We start from the raw sequence: 18,221 nt of genomic DNA, 5'->3' as shown, positions 1-18,221 counted from the left end.
GGCTTCCAGCAGGAGCCGCCGCCGCCCCTCCCCCCGAGCCAGGAGGTGGGCGGGCTCAGCGCAGGTCCAGGGTCAGGTGGAGCGGACCCCCGGGCTGAGGCTCACCCAGGGCCAGAGGGCTACCTGGGCGGGCGGCCCAGACCCTGTCACCCACCACAGCCACACTAGGCCTTGGGGAGGCTCCCAGTGGTGAGGTGTTAGAGGCCAAGCCTGTGCCTGGTTCACAAGGGCGGGCACGGTACGCTGGGCCCTCCAGACCACAGCCCTGCTCGGGAGCCACGAGGGAAACGCCTGGCCTGAGTGGCTGCCACACGGAGAGCAGCTCACGGTCAGGGCCCACGGGGACTTGCGGCTGGGCGGGGTGGGGGAATGGCGTGGCGGGCTCCCCAGGGCCCGAGGGGCTGGGACAGGGGCCTGGGGGAAGGAGGTGCTGATGGGCACAGGGATCCTGGTCTTGGGCCGCGTGGCCACATCCGCTGAGCCACCAGTGGGCAGGATGGCTTAGCAGGTGGACACTGGCCGCCAGGGCTCCCACGCAGGCTCACAACCCAAGTGGCCCAGGAGCAGACAGGTTCCTCTCCCAGGCCAGCCCAGCCGCTCTGGTGCCTCATGTGTGACGCTGCCCCTCAGCCCCCCGCTGCAGAGACCCCAGATCAACACCAGCCAGCAGCTCAGTGGGGATTCTTCACCTCGGACTTGTGCTCCCGGCGCTTCAGTCTCAGCCGTTAGTGTGCACTTCTGCGGGACGCAGCCCCGGCGCTCACACCCCCTTCCAGCAAGGGTGTACAGCAGGGCCCAGCACCACCCAGGATACCACCCCTCAGATGCAGCTGGCCTGGCAGAAGGTTGGACGCCACCCAGGACTACAGCCCGGGACGTGGCTATTTCCTCGAGTCGAAGGTCCCAGTAGCCGGGCTGTCTGGGTCTGGGAACCAAGGAGTAGAAGTGGCCCACCCACCACGCTCCCAGGGACCCACCGGGGCATGTGCGCTTCTTGGGCCTGCGACAGTAGGCTGTGAGAAACCACCAGTCCTGGCTCCCAGGAGGGTCAGCGCCCAGGAACCGCCACCCAGGGCACAGTGACAAGTGTCCCACTCACTTGGCTCTCTGTGGCTGCCACCTGGCCACGGCAGCTCCTTGCAGGAGCCCAGCAGTCAACGGGGGCCACCGTGGCAGGGACGGCCCTGTCATGGCATCTGGTATTTCCACGGCCGTTGTAAGTGGAAGAGCAGAGCCTGACAAGGACCCGGTCACCAAGATTCAGACCCCCAGGGACGGGGCTCTCGGTCAGCTGCCCCCACTCTGGGCAAAGCAGGCAGATGAGCATCGGTCACAGCCTCAGGGCCAGTGGCTCAGTGGGGCTGTAGTTGGCCCCACTCAACCTTGCTCTCGTAGGTTTTCCAGAAAGAACCCGGGAAGCTGGGCTCCAGCAGGTGTGAGGGGCGCTGTGTGGACCTGGAGGGACAGGGGTGGACAGGCTGCAGCAGAGGCCCAGCTGCTGAGACTCACGACCGCATCTGCCTCTGGAGCGTCACCCTTTGCCAACAGGAACCAACTTAGCTGCGCGGTAATCTGCTCCCTCCAAACGACGGACCACGGGGGCGCGCAGCCAGAGTTAGCTGATACAGGAGCATGGAGCCCCAGCCTCAGAGATAAGTTGCAGCCATGAACGGAGTCTTAGGGGCCTGGCAGAGTGTCAGGAGGCCGGCGGGACCAGCGGCAGGGGCTGAGGGACCTCCCGGAGCAGGCCTCAGAGGGCTGGCCTCCACCAGGCCGCTGCTCAGTCTGGCTCTCTCTTCCCTGAGACATGCAGCCTCAGGCCAGCATCTTCCCTGAGGCCCTGCTCCTCTGCCCCTGGCCAAGCTCCGAGCCTAAGGCAGCAGCTTCCACCCGACCCCAACACACACTGGACCCCAGAACAAAAAAGCAAGGCAGGACGCATAGGAAGGTTGGAATTGCTTTTATTGGGGTGAGCACTGCAGACCCACCCATGGTCGGGTTAGTGTTCTGCCCTCAGAGGCAGCCGGAAGCCTGGTGCCTCCACCCGCCGCCTGCCTGGGTTAGTGAAACATGCAAAGCTTAGTCAGAGGGTGGAGGCGGGGCGCGGGGCACCAAGGTGGGACAGGAGGGGCTGGGCCTGGGCTGGGCGGCCCGTCCCCAGGACCAGAGGGAGCAGTCTCCCTTGAAGAGACAGGCAGGAAGCACCCAGGGTGGGGCCACAGGGGAGCAGAGTCCTGCAGAAGCCCCAGCCACACCCAGCCTGGCCTGGGGCTGGCGTGCCCGGGAGCTGGGCCGTGGGGAGTCTCACCAGAGGGTCTACCTCCCACCCCAGATCTGGGTCCTCGGGGCCTGGGGTGGGAGGGAGGACACTGAAGGCACTTACTAGGGGGCTGAGGCTGGAAGGCAGAAGCCAGAGGCCTGGGGTCTTGGCAGAGTGTCAGGGGCTGGGGGCAGAGTCCGCAGCGTGGCAGGGGCCAGCTGGCTCTGTAGACTGGACCCTCATCTTCCCGCGGGGAAGGTGCTTCTCCGGGCAGGCGGGACGAGATGGCTGACCCAGGACCCCCCCCGCCCTCCCCAATAAGGCCCGCTGAGCGCTAAAGTCAGTCCTGGAAACAGGAAAGAAAGCTGGTCCTGAGGGCTCTGCTCATGATGGGGGCCGACCCCTGCTTCCCCGAGCAGTTAGGACCGGTGATTGGGTGTCAGGGAGCCCAGCGAGCAGGGCTGGGGGAACCCGGCCCAGACAAAACCCTCCCTGAAGACAGGAGGGCTGGGCTGGGGGCCTGGCTTAGGACCCTCCAAGGCACCTGGCTGTGGTGAGTGGCAGGTAGACAGGAGCAGGGAGGCCTGCAGGATGAGGTGGTCCGAGGGGCTGGACCGGCCCCATCCCCCAAGACACAGGCTATCTGGACAGCAAACATATTAATACGTTAGTCCGGTTTTTTTTGGTTAAACTTTAGGCACCGCTTGGGAGGAAGACACCTTTAGACACGAAAGACCCCAACGCCTGGGCAGGGAACCTGGCCACATGCAGAGCGGGAGGGCAGGGTGCGGGCAGCGGATCAGGCCACTGCAGACTCGGGGCCCCCCAGGGAGGGCGCAGGCCCTGAGGCGTAGCGGCGGCCATAGCCTGAGGAAGAGTAGGAGGACGAAGAGAAGGTCATGGAAAAGCCAGAGCTGGTGGCATCAAAGCTCCCCCGGCGGGAACCAGCCCGGGAACCAGTGCGCGAGCCAGAGCGTGAACCGGCCGTGGAGCCCGAGCCGCTGACGCTGTAGGGGCTGTAGTAGCCCTTGCTGGACTGGGCGGCGGCCTCCAGCAGCCGCAGCCCCGTGCCCTCCTCCACCATGCTGCGGTCCAGCGCGTCCTTATAGGAGATCTTGAGCTTGGTCTTGGGGCAGGTGAGGTACTTGGAGTAGGCGCCCACGTCTCGCAGCTTCTGGGCGGTTCGGGCATCCACCATGCCGCGCTGCAGGGCATCATCCAGGGGCACACGGCCTGGGGCATCGGGCTCGATCAGGCCGCCGGTCAGGTACTGCACCTCCAGAAACCGCTGGCCTGCCTCGTAATAGAGCCAGCCCTTCTTCAGGGCCTGAGCGGCCGACATCTTGGTCTTGGTGCGCGGGTCCTCGAAGCCGCAGAAGGCTTTCTGAGCCAGGTTGATGCGGTCCACCATGATCTTGTCCACCAGGCCCTTGTTGACAGCGTCCGTGACGGGGAAGCGCTCGCCGGTGCTGGGGTCGATGATGCCCCCCGTGCAGGCCTGGGCCTCCAGCAGCCGCTGCCCCGTGATGTTGTCCACCAGGTTGCGGTGCATGGCCTCCGTGATGGACACCTTCTCCAGCGTCTCCGTGTCCAGGATGCCGGCCACGGGGCCCGTCTCCTCCGTGGGGTCCGACCAGGAGGCCCCCTGGGTCCTGGAGGCAGCAGGGCTGATGGGATAGGACGAGGAGGACCCCACGGAGGACGAGCGCGAGCGGAAGCCGCCGGCGTTGCCCGAGAGCATGTCTGCGAACTCCGTGATGGAGAGCGTGCCGGCGCGGTACTGGTCCAGCGCCGAGCGGTCGATCAGGTTCCTGGCGATGGCCTCGTCGATGTCGTACTGGCGGCCCGAGCGGCGGTCGATAATCATGGACTTGACCACGCCGTCCGAGGAGGAGATGGTGATCTCCTCCCACTCGCACTCCTGCTCGGACAGCTCCAGGTACGTCTGGTGGTCGATGAGGCCCTTGCGGTAGGCCTCGTACACAGACATCTCCTTGCCCGTCTCCGGGTCCACGATCACCACGCGGCGCTTGCGCACTGAGGACTTGGAGGACGTCTTCCGCTCCCGCTTCCTCTCCTTCAAGGGCAGCAGGCACAGGCCCGTCTGGGGGTCCGTGATGCAGCGCTCCATCAGCTGCAGGTACGTGAGATTCTCCTCTGTGTTGGGGTCGAAGAAGCCCTTGGTGTCGTCGCTCGGGTCCGTCAGGATCTCATTCATCTCCTCGTCGAAGAGGCCACGCTTGTAGGCCACCTCCACGGGCAGCCGATGGCTCTCCTCGGGGTCAATGATGCCGCCCGTGGCGATCTGGGCCTCCAGCAGGCGGATGCCGTGGTCCTTCAGGATCAGGCCCTTCTTCATGGCCTGGAAGAGGGAGATGAGCTTCCCAGAGTAGGGGTCCTTGTAGCCGATGACCGCACGCTCTGCTGACAGCAGTTTGTCCTTGAACTCGGGGCCCACAATGCCCATGCGCACAGCCTCCTCCACAGTCAGCTTGAGCCCCTTGATGGGGTCGATGACGTAGCCAGTGGCCGCCTGTGCCTCCAGGAGCTCGAAGGCCGTGCCAGGGCGGATGATGCCCTTCTTCATGGCTTGGTACACTGACAGCCGCTCCTTGGTGGCATCCACGAAGACGCCAGCAATGCAGCTGGTGCCCTCGAGAAACTTCTGCAGGTTCTTGGTGACCTCCTCCACAGAAGTCAGGCCCTCCTGCAGCTGCAGCGCCGTGGCCTCGTCCATGATCTGCGAGCGCACCAGCTCCTCCACTGTGATCTGCTTGCGCAGGCCGCGGAAGGTCAGCTTGCGGGCGTCTGAAAGGGGCAGGAGGAGCTGGCCGCTGGTCTCATGGCGGCGGCACCTCCGAAGCAGCTGTGTGTAGCTGAGACGCTCGTCTGTGCAGGGGTCCAGGTAGCTGCGCACCTCGCTGGGCTCTGACAGCTGGTCGTACGTGTCCTTGTGGAGGTAGCCACGCTGGTAGGCCACCTCCAGGGGGAGATGAAAGCCCAGGCGTGGGTCCACGATGCCGCCCGTGGCCAGCTGGGCATCCAGCAGCCGCAGGGCCTCCTCTGCGGGGATCAGGTCCTTCTTCATGGCCTGGAAGAGCGAGATCGTCTGCTCCGTATAGGGGTCGCGGTAGCCGGTCACAGCCCGCTCCGCCGAGAGCAGCCGGTCGTGCAGCTCGGGGCCCACCAGGCCCTTCCGCACAGCTTCGTCCACGGTCAGCCGCTCGCCCTTCACGGGCTCCAGGAGGAAGCCCGTGGCCGCCTGTGCCTCCAGCAGGAAGCGGGCCACCTCGGCACTTAGCAGTCCCTTCTTGAGGGCCTGGTATATGGTGAGCGTCTGCCTAGAGCCTGGCAGGTAGACGCCAGCCACACAACCTGTGCCGTAGAGGTAGCGCGAAGCCGACTCCTCCTCCAGCACCTCTCGGAGGCTCTTGGCGCCCTCCCGGAGGAGGCTATAGGTCTCGCGGGAGATGATCCGGGCCTCATAGAGGTCCTCAGCAGTGAGGCGGCGGCGGATGTAGTCGTAGGAAGCCAGATTCTGCTGGCGCACGATCTCGGTCTTCTCGATGATCTCGATGATGATGATGATCATGCGCTCCTTGGTCACCCGGCCGGCCTGGAAATCAGCCATGAGCCGGGTGCGCTGCTCCTCTGGGATCAGGTCCGACTGCATCACCTCCCACAAAGACATGGTGGAGCCGCCGCGGCCGCCGCCGCCTGGAATGTCGATCTGCGTCTCCTCGAATGCCCTACGGGTCTCCTCCTCGGTGTACAGCTGCGTGGTCTCCACCACCTCTGCCTTCTCAGAGCCTTTCAGCGGCAGCAGGCGCAGCCCCGTCTCAGGGTCCTCCACACAGCGCTCCAGCAGCTGCAGGTACGTGAGGTTCTCGTGCGTGTTGGGGTCGAAGAAGCCCTTGGTGTCGTCGCTCGGGTCCGCCAGGACGCGGTTCATCTCCTCGTCGAAGTAGCCGCGCTGGTAGGCCACGTCCACGGGCAGCCGGTGGCTGTGCACGGGGTCGATGATGCCGCCCGTGGCGATCTGGGCCTCCAGCAGACGGATACCGTGGTCCCTAAGGACCAAGCCCTTCTTCATGGCCTGGAAGAGGGAGATGGTGCTGCCCGAGTAGGGGTCCTTGTAGCCGGTGACGGCCTTCTCGGCCGACAGCAGCTTCTCGTGCAGCTCGGGCCCCACGACACCTGCCTTCACGGCCTCGTGGACATACAAGCGCTGGTTCCGCACGGGGTCCACCAGAAAGCCGGTAGCCGCCTGGGCCTCAAGCAGGAGAGTGGCCGTGCTGGGCCTGAGCAGGCCTCGCTGCATGGCCTGGTAGATCGTCACCTTCTCCTTGGAGTCCTCCAGGTAGATGCCGGCCAGGCACCCGCTACCTTGTAGCAGCGTCCTCACGGAGCTCAGCTCCGACAGGTCCTTCACCGAGGTCTTGCCGTCCTTGAGCTGCTCAAACTGGGTCCTGCTGAGGACCCCGGAGGCCACGAGCTCGCTGGCTGGCACTGGAGCACGGAGGCCACTGAAAGACAGCCTCTCCTGCCGCACAGTCTCAACCTCTTCCACGATGGTGATGAGGATCTTGATGATCTTCTCCACGGTGACCGTGCCCGTCCGAAACTGCCGCAGCAGCTCCTCTCTCTGCTCCACCGTGAAATACTCGGAGCTGAGCAGCTCCCACACCGTCACCGTCCTGCCCTTGAAGCTGCCCACAGGTACCTCCACAGCAGTGTTCTGAAACGTCTCACGGGCCTGCAGCTCGGAGTAGAGCCCCTCGCGCCGGGCCTGGGCGGCCTTCTCCGAGAGCAGCAGCAGGCTCAGCTCTGTCAACTGGTCGGGCCGGCACTGCTGCTGGAGCTGGCTGTAGGTGACTGGCTCCTGCGACCCGGGGTCGCGGTAGGTCTTGGCTTCATCTCTGGGGGCCGACAGGGCTTGGCTAGTCTCCTCGTCCAGATAGCCCCGGGCACAGGCAACGTCCACGGGCACACGGAGGCTCTTGCTCGGGTCCACGATGCCACCTGTGGACAACTGGGCATCGAGCAGACGCAGGCCCTGCTCCCTGGGGATGAGGCCCTTCTTCAGGGCCTGGAACAGAGAGACACTCTGCCCCGAGTAGGGGTCCTTGTAGCCGGTGACGGCCTTCTCAGCTGACAGCAGCTTCTCATGCAGCTCAGGCCCCACCAGGCCGGCACGCACTGCCTCATCCACGGTGAGCCGGGCGCTCGTGGCAGGGTCAATGATGTGGCCGGTGCCGGCCTGAGCCTCCAAGAGAGCCACGGCTGCCTCTGGAGGCAGAAGGTCTTTCTTCAGGGCCTCGTAGATGCTCAGCTTCTGCCCCGCCTCCTCCAGCCACACACCTGCAATGACGTTGGCGCCCCGCAGAGCCCGCCGCACGGCACCCACCTCCGCCACCTCTCGCACTGAGCGCTCGCCCCGCTGCAGCTGGTGGTAGAGGTCGCGGTCGATGACCCCGCTCTCCAGCAGCGCGGCGGCAGGCACGAGGGCGCGCAGGCCCTCGAAGCAGAGCTGGTTTTTCTGCTCGTGCTCCTCGACCACGGTGATGACGATCTTGATGATCTTCTCCACGGTGACCTTGCCTGTGCGAAACTGCCGCAGTAGGTCCCGCCGCTGCTCTGCCGTAAAATATTCGGAGTTGATGAGCTCCCAGATGGTCACCGTCCTGCCCTGGAACTTGCCGAATGGTGCGGACACGGTGGCTTTCTCGAACACGTCCCGAGCCTCCGAGTCTGTGTAGACCAGCTCACCGCCCCTGGCAGCCTGATCGGTGAGGGGCAGCAGGCGCAGCCCCGTCTCGGGGTCCTCCACACAGCGCTCCAGCAGCTGCAGGTACGTGAGGTTCTCGTGCGTGTTGGGGTCGAAGAAGCCTTTGGTGTCGTCGCTCGGGTCCGCCAGGACGCGGTTCATCTCCTCGTCAAAGTAGCCGCGCTGGTAGGCCACGTCCACGGGCACGCGGTGGCTGTGCACGGGGTCGATGATGCCGCCCGTGGCGATCTGGGCCTCCAGCAGGCGGATGCCGTGGTCGCGGACGATGAGGTCCTTCTTCATGGCCTGGAAAAGAGAGATCTGCTGCCCGGTGTAGGGGTCCTTGTAGCCGGTGACGGCGCGCTCGGCCGACAGCAGCTTGTGATGCAGCTCGGGGCCCACCACGCCTTCCTTCACGGCCTCGTTGACAGTCAGCCGCCGGTTCCGCACGGGGTCCAGGAGGAAGCCTGAGGCGGCCTGAGCCTCGAGCAGGATGAGTGCCGTGCCTGGGCTCAGCAGCTGCCGCTGGAGGGCCGCATAGACGCTCAGCTTCTCATTGGCGGGCTTCAGCAGCAGCCCGGCAATGCCACTGTGGCCCTGCAGGTACCGGCGCACGTCCTCCCGCTGGGCAAGCTCGGCCACCGTCGTGTGACCCTCAGCCAGCCCCCGCAGCTCCTCTGAGCTCAGGACGCCAACCTCCTGCAGCCGCTGGGCCGGCACCTTCCGCCGCAGCCCGTCAAACGCGTGCTCGGGCTCCGCCTCTGCAGTCGGGCCATCAGGCGCGTCCCGGCCGTTGGGCAGGGCTTTGGTGGTCACGGCCTGCAAGGCAGCGATCTCCTCGGAATGCGCCACCGCGGCCCGGTGCTCCTCCTCCAAGCGCTGCAGCCGCTCGCGCAGCCGCCGGTTCTCCTCGGCCAGCAGCTTCTCCTGCTGCTGCCGTTGCTGCTCCAGTTGCTGCAGCTCCTCCTGCTTGCGCCGCACACCCTCCTCCGCGTCGCGCTGGCGCTGCCGGGCCTCCTCCATGCTGGCCACCAGCCGCTCCCTCTCCTGCGCCATCTGCTGCTGCTGCCGCTGCTGCTCCTCACGCAGCTGCTGCGCCTTGGCCACCTCGTCCTGGAAGAGCTGCTCCAGCTTGGCCTTCTCCCGCTCGATGGAGTGCTCCCGCTGCAGCAGTCGGTCCTTCTCCGACAGGAAGCTCTGCTGCAGCGCCCGCGTCTCCTGCAGCAGCTGCTCCTGCTGCACCACCTGCATCTGGAGAGAGGAGAGGGGGACAGTCAGGGACGTCGGGGGCCCCCACCCGGGCCCACCCACTTGCTCGTGGAGGGCGGGCCGGTACCTCCTCGGATTTCTGCTGCAGCAACGTAGCCTCCTCCTGGAGCTTCTCCTTCTCTCGCTCCAGCTCAGCGATGGCCACTCGGAGGCGCTCGGCATCATGGTCACTCTGCTGCCGCTGGACCTCAAGTGTGTGTACCAGTGTCACCTTCTCCTGCGTGGCGAGCTCAGTGCGGTGCAGCTTCTCGCCGATCTCCTCAGCCTGTCTGCGGAAGCGCTGGGCATCCTCCTCGGCACGGGCCTGCGCCCGGCTCATCTCGGCCACGCGAAGCTTGAGGCGCTCAGCCTCAGCGCTCATCTCCAGCTGCCGCTGCCGCTCCAGCTCCAAAGTCCGCTGGAAGCCCTGTGTCTCCTGCACCAGCTGCTGCGCCATCTGCTCCTTGTCCTCCTGCAGCTGCCGGGCCTGCTCCTGCGCAAGCTCCTTCTGCCGCTGCAGCAGCTCCGCTTCGGCCTTGAGGCGCGTAGCCTCCTGCACTGCCTGCATCTTCTCCTTGAGCATCTTTTCAGCCAGAGCCCGCTGTTGCGCCAGGTCCTCCTCGGCCAGCTGCCGCAGCCGGGCTGCCTCCTGGACTGCCACGCTCAGCCGGGCGGCCTCCTCCGCAACCTGCTTCATCTTCTCGGCCTCTTCTTGCAGGAAGCGCTGGGTGTTGTCCTTGTCACGCAGAATGAGCGCGCGGTTCTCCGCCTCGATGCGCGCCTTGAGCTTGCTCAGCTCCTCCATCTGCACGCGCACAGAAAAGAGCTCCTCCTCCACCTGGCTGCGCTGCCGGGCCGCCTCCGTCACCTCCGCCTTCAGCCGCTGCAGCTCCTCGTCCAAGATGCCCTTCTGGTGGTCAGTCTCCTCCAGCTGCAGCCGCAGGGCGGTCAGTTCCTGCTCCACCTGCGCCTTCTGCCGCAGAGTCTGCTCCGCAAACTTCTTGTGCTTTTCCATCTCGGCATCGGCCGCCTGCTTCTGCTTCAAGGCCGCCTGCTCGGCCTGCGCCCGCCGGGCTGCCTCCTGCTCCGCCTCCTTGCGCAGCTTCTCCGCGGCGGCCTGCGCCTGCGCCCGGGCCCGTGCCTGCTCTTCCGCCAACTGCTTCAGCCGCTCTGCCTCTTCCACCTGCTGCCGGGACTGCGCCGCCTCCCCCTCGGCGCGCTCCCGGGCCTCCTCCGCCTCCTCGGCCGCCCGCCGCGCGGCCTCTGCCTCGCCGCGCAGCCGCTCCAGCATGCTCTGCTCCTGCTGGAGCGTCTGCTGCAGCTCCTGTTCCTTCTGCTGCACTGCAAAGGCGTGCGCCTTCTCCTCCGCCTGCAGCCGCTTCTGGGCAGCCTCCTGGGCCAGCTGCAGCTGCCGCGCAGACTCCTGCTCCGCCCGCTCGCGCAGGCGCCGCGCCTCCTCCACCTTGGCCTTGAGCCGCTCCACCTCCTCCAGTGCCAACTTGCGCTGCCGCGCGGCCTCCTCCTCTGCCACCAAGCTCTTCTGCACGCGCTCCTCAGCCTCGCGGCGCCGCTGTTCCTCCTCCGCCGCCAGCTGCCGCTGCCGCGCAGCCTCCCTCTCAGCCTGCTCCTTGCTGCGCAGCGTGTCCTCGGCGTTGCTGCGGATGCGCCCCAGCTCCAGCTCCAGCTCCGCCTTGCCGGCAGCTGCCTTCTCAAAGCTCGCCTTGAGGGCCAGGATCTCCTCCTCCACCTGCCGCCGCTGCCGCAGCGTGTCCTCCACCAGCCCCTTCTGTCGTTCCAGCTCGCTGTCGGACGCCTTGCGCAGCTGCATCAGCCGCTCCTCGATGTCCGCCTTGTGCTGAGCTGCCTGCTCCTCCAGCCGCCGCCGCTGGAAGGCCTCGTCCTCCGCCAGCCGCCGCAGACGCTCGTTCTCCGCCTCCTTCTCCTTGAGCGCGATCTCCGCCTCGGTCTTGAGCCGCGTGGCCTCACTGATGGCGGCCAACTTCTCAGCCAGCACCCGCTCCGCCTCGGCCCGCTGCTGCGCCGCATCCTCCTCAGCCAGCTGGCGCTGCCGCTTGGTCTCCTCGGCCAGGGCGCGCAGGCGGGCAGCCTCCTCGGCCAGCTCGCGGAAGCGGCTGGCCTCGGCCTCCAGCCTCTGCTTGGACTTCTCGCTGGTGGAGCGCGACTCCTCCTCGGCCCGCGCCTTGCTGGCCAGCAGCACCTCCATCTCCGCGCGCACCATCGCCAGCTCCGCCTCCAGCTCCTGGCGCTTCTGCGCAGCCGCGGTCGCCTCGCACTGCAGCCGCGCCAGCGCCTCCTCCAGCAGTTGCCGCTGCTGCTCCCCCTGCTCCGTGCCAGCCCGCAGCCGGATCAGCTCCTGCTCCGCCGCCAGGCGCTGCTGGGCGGTGCCCTCTGCCAGCTGCCGCTGCTTCTCCAGCTCCTGCTCAGCCATCTCCCGCTGCCGCACGGCCTGCTCCTCCGCCTTGCCGCGGCGCCGGGCCTCGCGCTCTGCCTCTTCCTTCTGCTGTTCCGCCTCTGCCTGCGCCAGGCTTTTCTGCTGTGCTACTTCCTCCGCCTGCAGCCGCAGGCGCAGCGCCTCGTTGGCCTTCAGCCGCCAGTGCTCCAGCTCCCGCTCGGCCTCCTCCCGGGCGCGCTCCGCCTCGGCCTGCCGCTGCGCCTGCCGCGCGGCCTCCTCCCGCAGCTGCGCCACTGCCACGTGCTCTTCCTGCAGGGTGCGCTCCAGCTGTGCCGTCTTCTCTGCGAAGGAGGCGCGTTTGCTCTGCAGCTCCACCTCGGCGCTGCGCTGCGCCGTCTCCAGGGCCAACTGCACTTGGCGCGCCCGTTCGGCCTCCGCCTGCCGGAGGCGCCGCTCCGCTTCCTCCGCCTGGAGCCGCAGCTCCTCCAGCGCCTGCAGGGCCCGCTGCTTTTCCCGGGCCGCTTCGGCCTCCGCCTTGACGCGCAGGGCCAGCTCGGCCTCCGCCTGCCGCTTGCGTTGGCTCTCGTCCTGCACCTGCCGTCGCAAGCGCTCCGCCTCCTCCTGCGCCTGCCGCTTCTGTGCCTCGGCCTCCTCCGCCCGCGCACGCAGGGCCTGCAGCTCGCCCTCTGCCCCGCCACGCTGGCGCTCGGTGGTCTCCAGCTGCAGGCGCACCACGCGGATCTCCTCCTCAATGCGCAGCCGGCTGCGTTCGGCCGCCTCCACCTGCCGGGCCTTCGCCTGGATCTCAGCCTCCGAGCTCTGCCGCAAGTGCTGCAGTTCCTCCTGAATGCTCCGCTTCTGCTGCTGCGCGTCCACCGCCGCCTCCTCCCGCCGCGCCACCTCCTCCTGCATGCGCCGCTGCAGCTCCTGGGCCTCGCGCTCGGCCTGTGCCTTCGCCTGGGCATGCGCCTCGGCCAGCTGCCGCTGCTTCTCCAGCGCGGCCTCCACCTGGGCCAGCCGCTCCCGCTCTTCTGCCCGCTGCTGCTCAGCCAGCCTCTGTGGCCACGGCCGGGTGGGGGAAGAGAACCGGAGAGAGCGGTGAGCACGGAGCGGGCCGCCGGGCACGCACAGGACACGGCACCACCACAGTTAACTCCGACAGCGCGGGGCGGGGGGCGGGGGCGGGGAACGACAGAGGTCACAGCCCGGCCGGAGGAGACAGCGTGCACCCGCCCAGGGCACTCAGGGCAGTGAGCGCAGCCTGGCCCCACCATGCTCACCAGCCTGGGGAAGGAGGCCCAGGCGTCCTCCCCTCTTCCCGCAGACGGGCCACGGAGACGGGGAGAGAGAGAGAGAGCAAAGCAGGCAGTTCGCAGGGCGTGCGAGCCGCGCCCACCACCCAGCCCTGCCCGTGCCCCGCTGGGCACCTGCTGGCCTGGCTCTGGCCACAGGGCCCCTCTCCCTGGCCTAGGCCCGTCCCTGCAGCACGGCAGGGCAGGCCATCCAGCGTGACGCAGCAGTGCAGCCCTGAGGGACTGCAAGCCTGCAGAGGGGAGGCTGCAGGTAGGCCAGACGGCGAGCCCACCAAGAAGCAGGAGGAACAGGACAGGGAGCCACCTGGGACCCTCCCTCCCCACCCTCATGATCTCCTACTCCTCAGCTCTTCCAGAGCAAGTGGCCGAGCGGAGAGGCTGCATGGAATCCCAAGGAGAAACACACACGAGCGAGCCAGGAGGACACCTGGTGGGGGCACGTGCCAACAAGGGAGAAACAGGAGGTGCCAGCCACCGTGGGGAGAGCAGTGCAGCGCCAGGCCAAGGTGGGGCAGGCCGTGCTGCAGGGGAGGGGGCAGAGCTGGACTCAGTGGTCTCAGAGAGGTTCCCAGGGGCAGCATCTTGGGGGCGGGGGTGGGCAGGAGAATTACACTCCCACCCCCAGCAGGCCATACCTCCTCCTCCTCCATGCGCCGCAGAGTCTCGCTGATGAACTTGATGTACTGACTTGTGAGTGTGGTCAGTTCGCTGTACCTTGTGCGCAGGTCTACATACTGGGGGGGTGGGAGGGAGGCGGCAGCCAGGGTCAGGCCTGCCTTAAGCCCTAGGGCCCACACACCCCAGGCAGCCCACCAGCCCCACCCCCGGCCCTACCTCCTGGATGATGCTCTCAGACCCAGACTGGACCTTGGGCTTCTTGGCTGGGGAGGCCACCGGTTCCAGCTGTGCCTTGTACGTGACCAGCTGGAGCTCATAATCCTGTGAACACACGACAGTCAGCCACCACCTTTGCGTTCCCCTCACTCTGCGCCTGAACGTGCCCCAGGCTTTCAACAGGGTGGCCTGGGCTTGGGGGCACCTCCTCTCAAGGAGAGAGGCCAGCCTCCACGAGGGTAGCAGGAAACCCGGGAGCCTCACCTTGATGGCATTGATGTACTGCTTCGCGAGGCGCTGGCACTCCTCCACCTTTTCCCCTTGCCGCTCGATTTCCTCCAACAGGGCCTGGGAGGGGAGGGCGGTCAGCGGCCACAGGGCGCGACCCCCGCCCCCCGCCCCTGGGGCCCAGCCCGCACTCACCTTCTCCTGCCGCAGCTGCTCCCGCACGGCCCGGCTGTCAGCCAGAGGCACGCTCTGGATCTGCTCCTGTCGCTGCTTGGCGTCCTGCAGCCAGGCATCCAGGGGATCCGCGCTCTCACGGTAGTAACGAAGCTGGCGGCCCAGCTGTTCAAGCTCGCGCTGCCTCACGTCGGTCTGGGCCAGCACGGCCTGCCAGCGCTCCAGCAGTGGGGCAACCCGCTCGCGCCAGCGTTCCACGTCCACGTCCCGCTCGCCATGCTGCCGCTGCAGCCGCTCACCCACCTCCTGAGCCCCCCTCAACTCGTCCCGCAGGGCGTCAAACACGGGCTGCTGTGCTTCTGCCTGGACCCGGAGTTTCTGCAGAGGCAGGTGCGGTCTCAGCCCCAGGGCCCCGCCTCTGGTTCCCAGAGCCCCTGCCCTCATGGCGAGGCCCAGGCCCCGCAGTACCTTCAGCGCGGCCTTGGTGGCCTCAAGCTCTGGGAGGGTGGCAGGCACGGCCTGGGCCTCCTTGAGCTGCTCCTCGTGTGCCTTGAGCACTTCCTCCGCCCCCTGTGTGCTACGGATCACCAGACTGATGGTCTTGAGCCTGCGGGGAGAACGGGGCTGAGCGACACCAAGTCCCATGCAAGGAACCAGAACCCTGGTGCTCGGCTGATGCCTGCAGTCCGGGCGTCAGGGAGAACAGAAGGCTCGGGGAGAGGGTGGTTGGCGACCTCTGGGACCCGGGGACACTTCAGCTCTGGACTGAGTTCTGGAGACAGCTGTGCTGTCCAGAAAAACAGCAGAAGAGATCCTCAGTCTGCCGCCCCCAGAGCCTAGGAGAAGCTCTCAGCCTTCCAGGCCCAAGACTGGATAAGGAGTGACACCCTGAACCAGATAATGACATTCCTGACAAATCTGGCTTTGTAAAAAAAAAAGAAAGGCTAACATTTGGATGTGCTATTTACACCACAGACGTTATAGAAGGACCGTGGGCCCTCAGAGCCCAGTGACGAGACTGAGGGAAGGGGTAGAAAATGGCACACGATCCTTCCAAAAGAGTCTGAACCACGTGAACATACGTGCCGGAACGTACGTGCTGTAGGTGGGTGGCAAGGGGCCTGCAGAGGAAGGGGCCTGGGAAGGGCTGCTTTTCCCCAGGGACACACTGAAACAAGCATGGGCTGGGGGTGGGGGGATTGCTGGCCCCCTGAAAAGACCTCGGCCTCAGATCTGCTCATCCCCTGCCCTACCACCTGCCTGCCCCCTGCAGCTCCTCATGCCCACCCTCCACCAAGAAGTGCCCCCCCAACCCTGGCCAAACCCCTTGTCTGAAACTCGCTGGCCACGGGCCACCCCCCCCCTTCTGGTGTTCCTCACCCTGCTCCTCCTTGGTCTCCTTCCCCTGCCTGCACACCCCAGGCCCCGGGGCCCCGGGGCCCCACACCCCAACACCTCGGTGAGCTGCACCAAACCCCTCTCCCACGTCTGGTCACCAAGAAGTTCCACCTTCAGGGCACATCAGGGCTGACCCCTCTGACCACATCCACAACCACCACCCTGGTCCACACCCACCTCTTGGCCAGACCGCTCAGCAAACCCTTCCTCCTGGCCTCCATCAGCCTGTCCTCTGCCAGCAGACAGTGGTCAGGCCCCCCCACCCCGTGCTCAGAACCTTCCTACCATCACGGCTCCCCAGCCACCCGCAAATGCACTCACTTCTCCAGGTAGATGGCAGACAAGCTGCGGACCTGCTCCAGCTTGCCCAGGGTCAGCTCCAGCTCTGAGCGCAGAGTCGGGGCAGCGGGTGACGGCTCGGGCAGGGCCAGGACCTTCTCGGCCTCGGCAGAGAGCCGGGCGACACCCTTGCCCAGCCCATCCACCTCAGCTTGTGCTTTCTGAGGAGAAACCAAGTAGGGTACAAGCTTACTTCAGGAGCCCTGCACCCAGCACCCTGGGAAGGCTGGGGAGGGCAGGCCAGGGAGGGCAGCGGGGCTGGGCAGGTGCCTGCCTGCTGCTCAGCAATGCGCTGCGCACACTCCCGCGCAGGCTCTTTGTCTAGCGGCAGACGCAGGCGATGCACAGTGCGGGTCTCGCAGGCCTCCAGCTGCAGCCGGATGTCCTTGAGCTCAGAGATGCATCGCTGACAGCGGGACTCCTCCTGCACGCCTGCAGACACATCCTGCTCACGGGGCCGCACCCCCCCCCCCCGCCTGCCCACCACCCCCCTAGGACCTGCCCACTGCTCTCAGCCTGTCCGCCACCCCCCCCCGGGGCCTGCCTGCCACCCCCCCACTGCCACCTGCCCCCTCGCCTGCCCGCCATGTCCCCCGCTGCCTGCTGCCTGCCCCCCTGCCTGCCCACCCCCCCCACCACCACCCCTGCCTGCCTGCTGCCACCCCCTGCCTGCCCACCGCCCCCCCGCCACCACCCCCAGGACCTGCCCACCCGCTGCCACCTCCCCCCAGGGCCTGCCCTTGCCCCGGGGCCTGCCCAGTGCCCCTCCCCCCCAGGGGCCTGCCCACCATCCCCACCCCCCGGGACCTGCCCACCACACGCCCCCCGCCTGCCCGCAGCACCCCCACCCCAGGGCCTGCCCACCGCCTACCTTGCTCCATGCTCTGCAGCAGCTGCTGATAATGGCGGCTGCAGGCGCTGTACTCGCGCTCAGCCTGCAGCCGGTCCTCAGGCCCGAAGCCGCCGGCATCCTGACTGTCCCGCAGGAAGGCCTGGTAGTGAAGCTCCAGGCTGCGCAGGGCTTGCCGCTGCTCCTCTGGCTTCAGTGTCCGGAACTGCGGGCAGCACTCAGGGCTGAGCATGGGCAAGGGGCGCCCGGCCCACGAGAAGCCCCCCCATCCCCAGCGCGGCCCCCTGCGGTAAGTCCTACCGTGACCAAGGACCAAGAGCGGATGAGCTGCATGTCGCGGCTGAGGCTCTGCCAGGCCAGGAGACTCTTCATGTCCACGTGCAGCTGGTGCCACAGGACGACCAGGGCCTGATGCTGGGCCTCGAGCCTGGCAGGTCAGCGGCACGGTCAGAGGTGTTGGGGCGCCAGCCCACGGCACCCACTCCAGCCGCCAGCCCTGGACTACCCACCTGGTGACGGCCTCCTGGGCCTCCTGGTTGGGCGGGGGCACAAGGAAGCACACGGAGGGCACGGCGGCCTCACTGCCGGAGCTGCTGAGCACCTTCCAGTGGGATGGCTGTGCGGGGCCCAGCAGCTGACACTCGTCCCCCTTGTGCACGGTCACCTACGGCAGCCAGAGTGGTCACAGAGCGGCCGGGCCCCGCCCCCACCCAGGGTGCCGGTCCACTCAGCCTGGCCCTCACCTCCACCTGCTTGTAGTCACACACAGCCAACAATGGTACGCGACCCCGCACAGGGTGGGCTTGGTCTCGGGGCTTCAGCTGCACGATGGCCTTGGCCCGCTTGGCCAGGCCTGAGAGGTGTGCCCTGTACTCGTTCAGTCGGTCCTTCTCATCCTGCCAGGGAGAGGAGGCTCAGAGACCACGGTCCAACGTCCAGACACCATGTGCCTAGATGAGATCCTATGAAGACCCACAGTCCTGCCCCAGGCAATGAGCAAGCCCCCTGGTACCCTGCCTCTGGCCCAAGATCAAGGGGACCCTCCTGCTGCCCCTGGGGCACAACGGGACTGGGCACTTGGAAGCAGGAGGTGTGACCGGGGCAGCGACCCAGGGCTCAGCCCCCAACCGATCCCACTGACCCCCCTTCCCTCCTGGCCCAGACTACGCGCGCCCCCACTCCCTAGGGCCCCTGAGCCCCCAGGAGAACAGCCCCAGCTGCGCTCTTGGCCACACCCGATGTCCTCTCCTCCACCGTCCTCATTCCGCTGAAGGTCATCCGTCTCCTCCCGTCCTGCCCCTCCAAGGGGCCAAACCCCAGTAAGGGCTGTCGGAGGCCGCGATCAGTCTACCCTGAAACTGCCTGCATCTCTCCTGCCTCCCCCAAAACGGCTCTCC

At 67.0% G+C, this 18,221-nt stretch overlaps 1 protein-coding gene across 8 annotated transcripts in view; it reads right to left on the bottom strand.

The window, feature by feature from the left end:
* Positions 1–1,944: 1,944 nt before the first annotated feature.
* Positions 1,945–18,221, bottom strand: part of PLEC (plectin) — a 57,415-nt gene continuing 41,138 nt past the window's right edge. For 7 of the 8 annotated variants that reach the window (XM_028093476.2, XM_028093477.2, XM_028093481.2 and 4 more), the window contains 13 exons: positions 17,568–17,720; positions 17,334–17,488; positions 17,125–17,251; positions 16,846–17,029; positions 16,249–16,406; positions 15,957–16,135; positions 14,706–14,844; positions 14,259–14,615; positions 14,100–14,183; positions 13,836–13,940; positions 13,637–13,735; positions 9,364–12,744; positions 1,945–9,278 (listed from right to left, as the gene is read on the bottom strand). In XM_028093476.2, the coding sequence (XP_027949277.2) occupies positions 3,060–9,278; positions 9,364–12,744; positions 13,637–13,735; positions 13,836–13,940; positions 14,100–14,183; positions 14,259–14,615; positions 14,706–14,844; positions 15,957–16,135; positions 16,249–16,406; positions 16,846–17,029; positions 17,125–17,251; positions 17,334–17,488; positions 17,568–17,720 (11,340 nt within the window). In that variant the 3' untranslated portion in view covers positions 1,945–3,059. The remainder of the gene's footprint in view (positions 9,279–9,363; positions 12,745–13,636; positions 13,736–13,835; positions 13,941–14,099; positions 14,184–14,258; positions 14,616–14,705; positions 14,845–15,956; positions 16,136–16,248; positions 16,407–16,845; positions 17,030–17,124; positions 17,252–17,333; positions 17,489–17,567; positions 17,721–18,221) is intronic. The other variant, XM_088022704.1, reaches the window with a different exon arrangement.

The sequence above is a fragment of the Eumetopias jubatus genome, unplaced genomic scaffold (assembly GCF_037043125.1).
Source record: "Eumetopias jubatus isolate StellerSeaLion01/CBP00866 unplaced genomic scaffold, mEumJub1_p1.0 scaffold_4, whole genome shotgun sequence".
NCBI lineage: Eukaryota > Metazoa > Chordata > Mammalia > Carnivora > Otariidae > Eumetopias > Eumetopias jubatus.
Note: the sequence above shows the minus strand (reverse complement) of the source record. Positions and strands in the feature narration are given on the sequence as shown.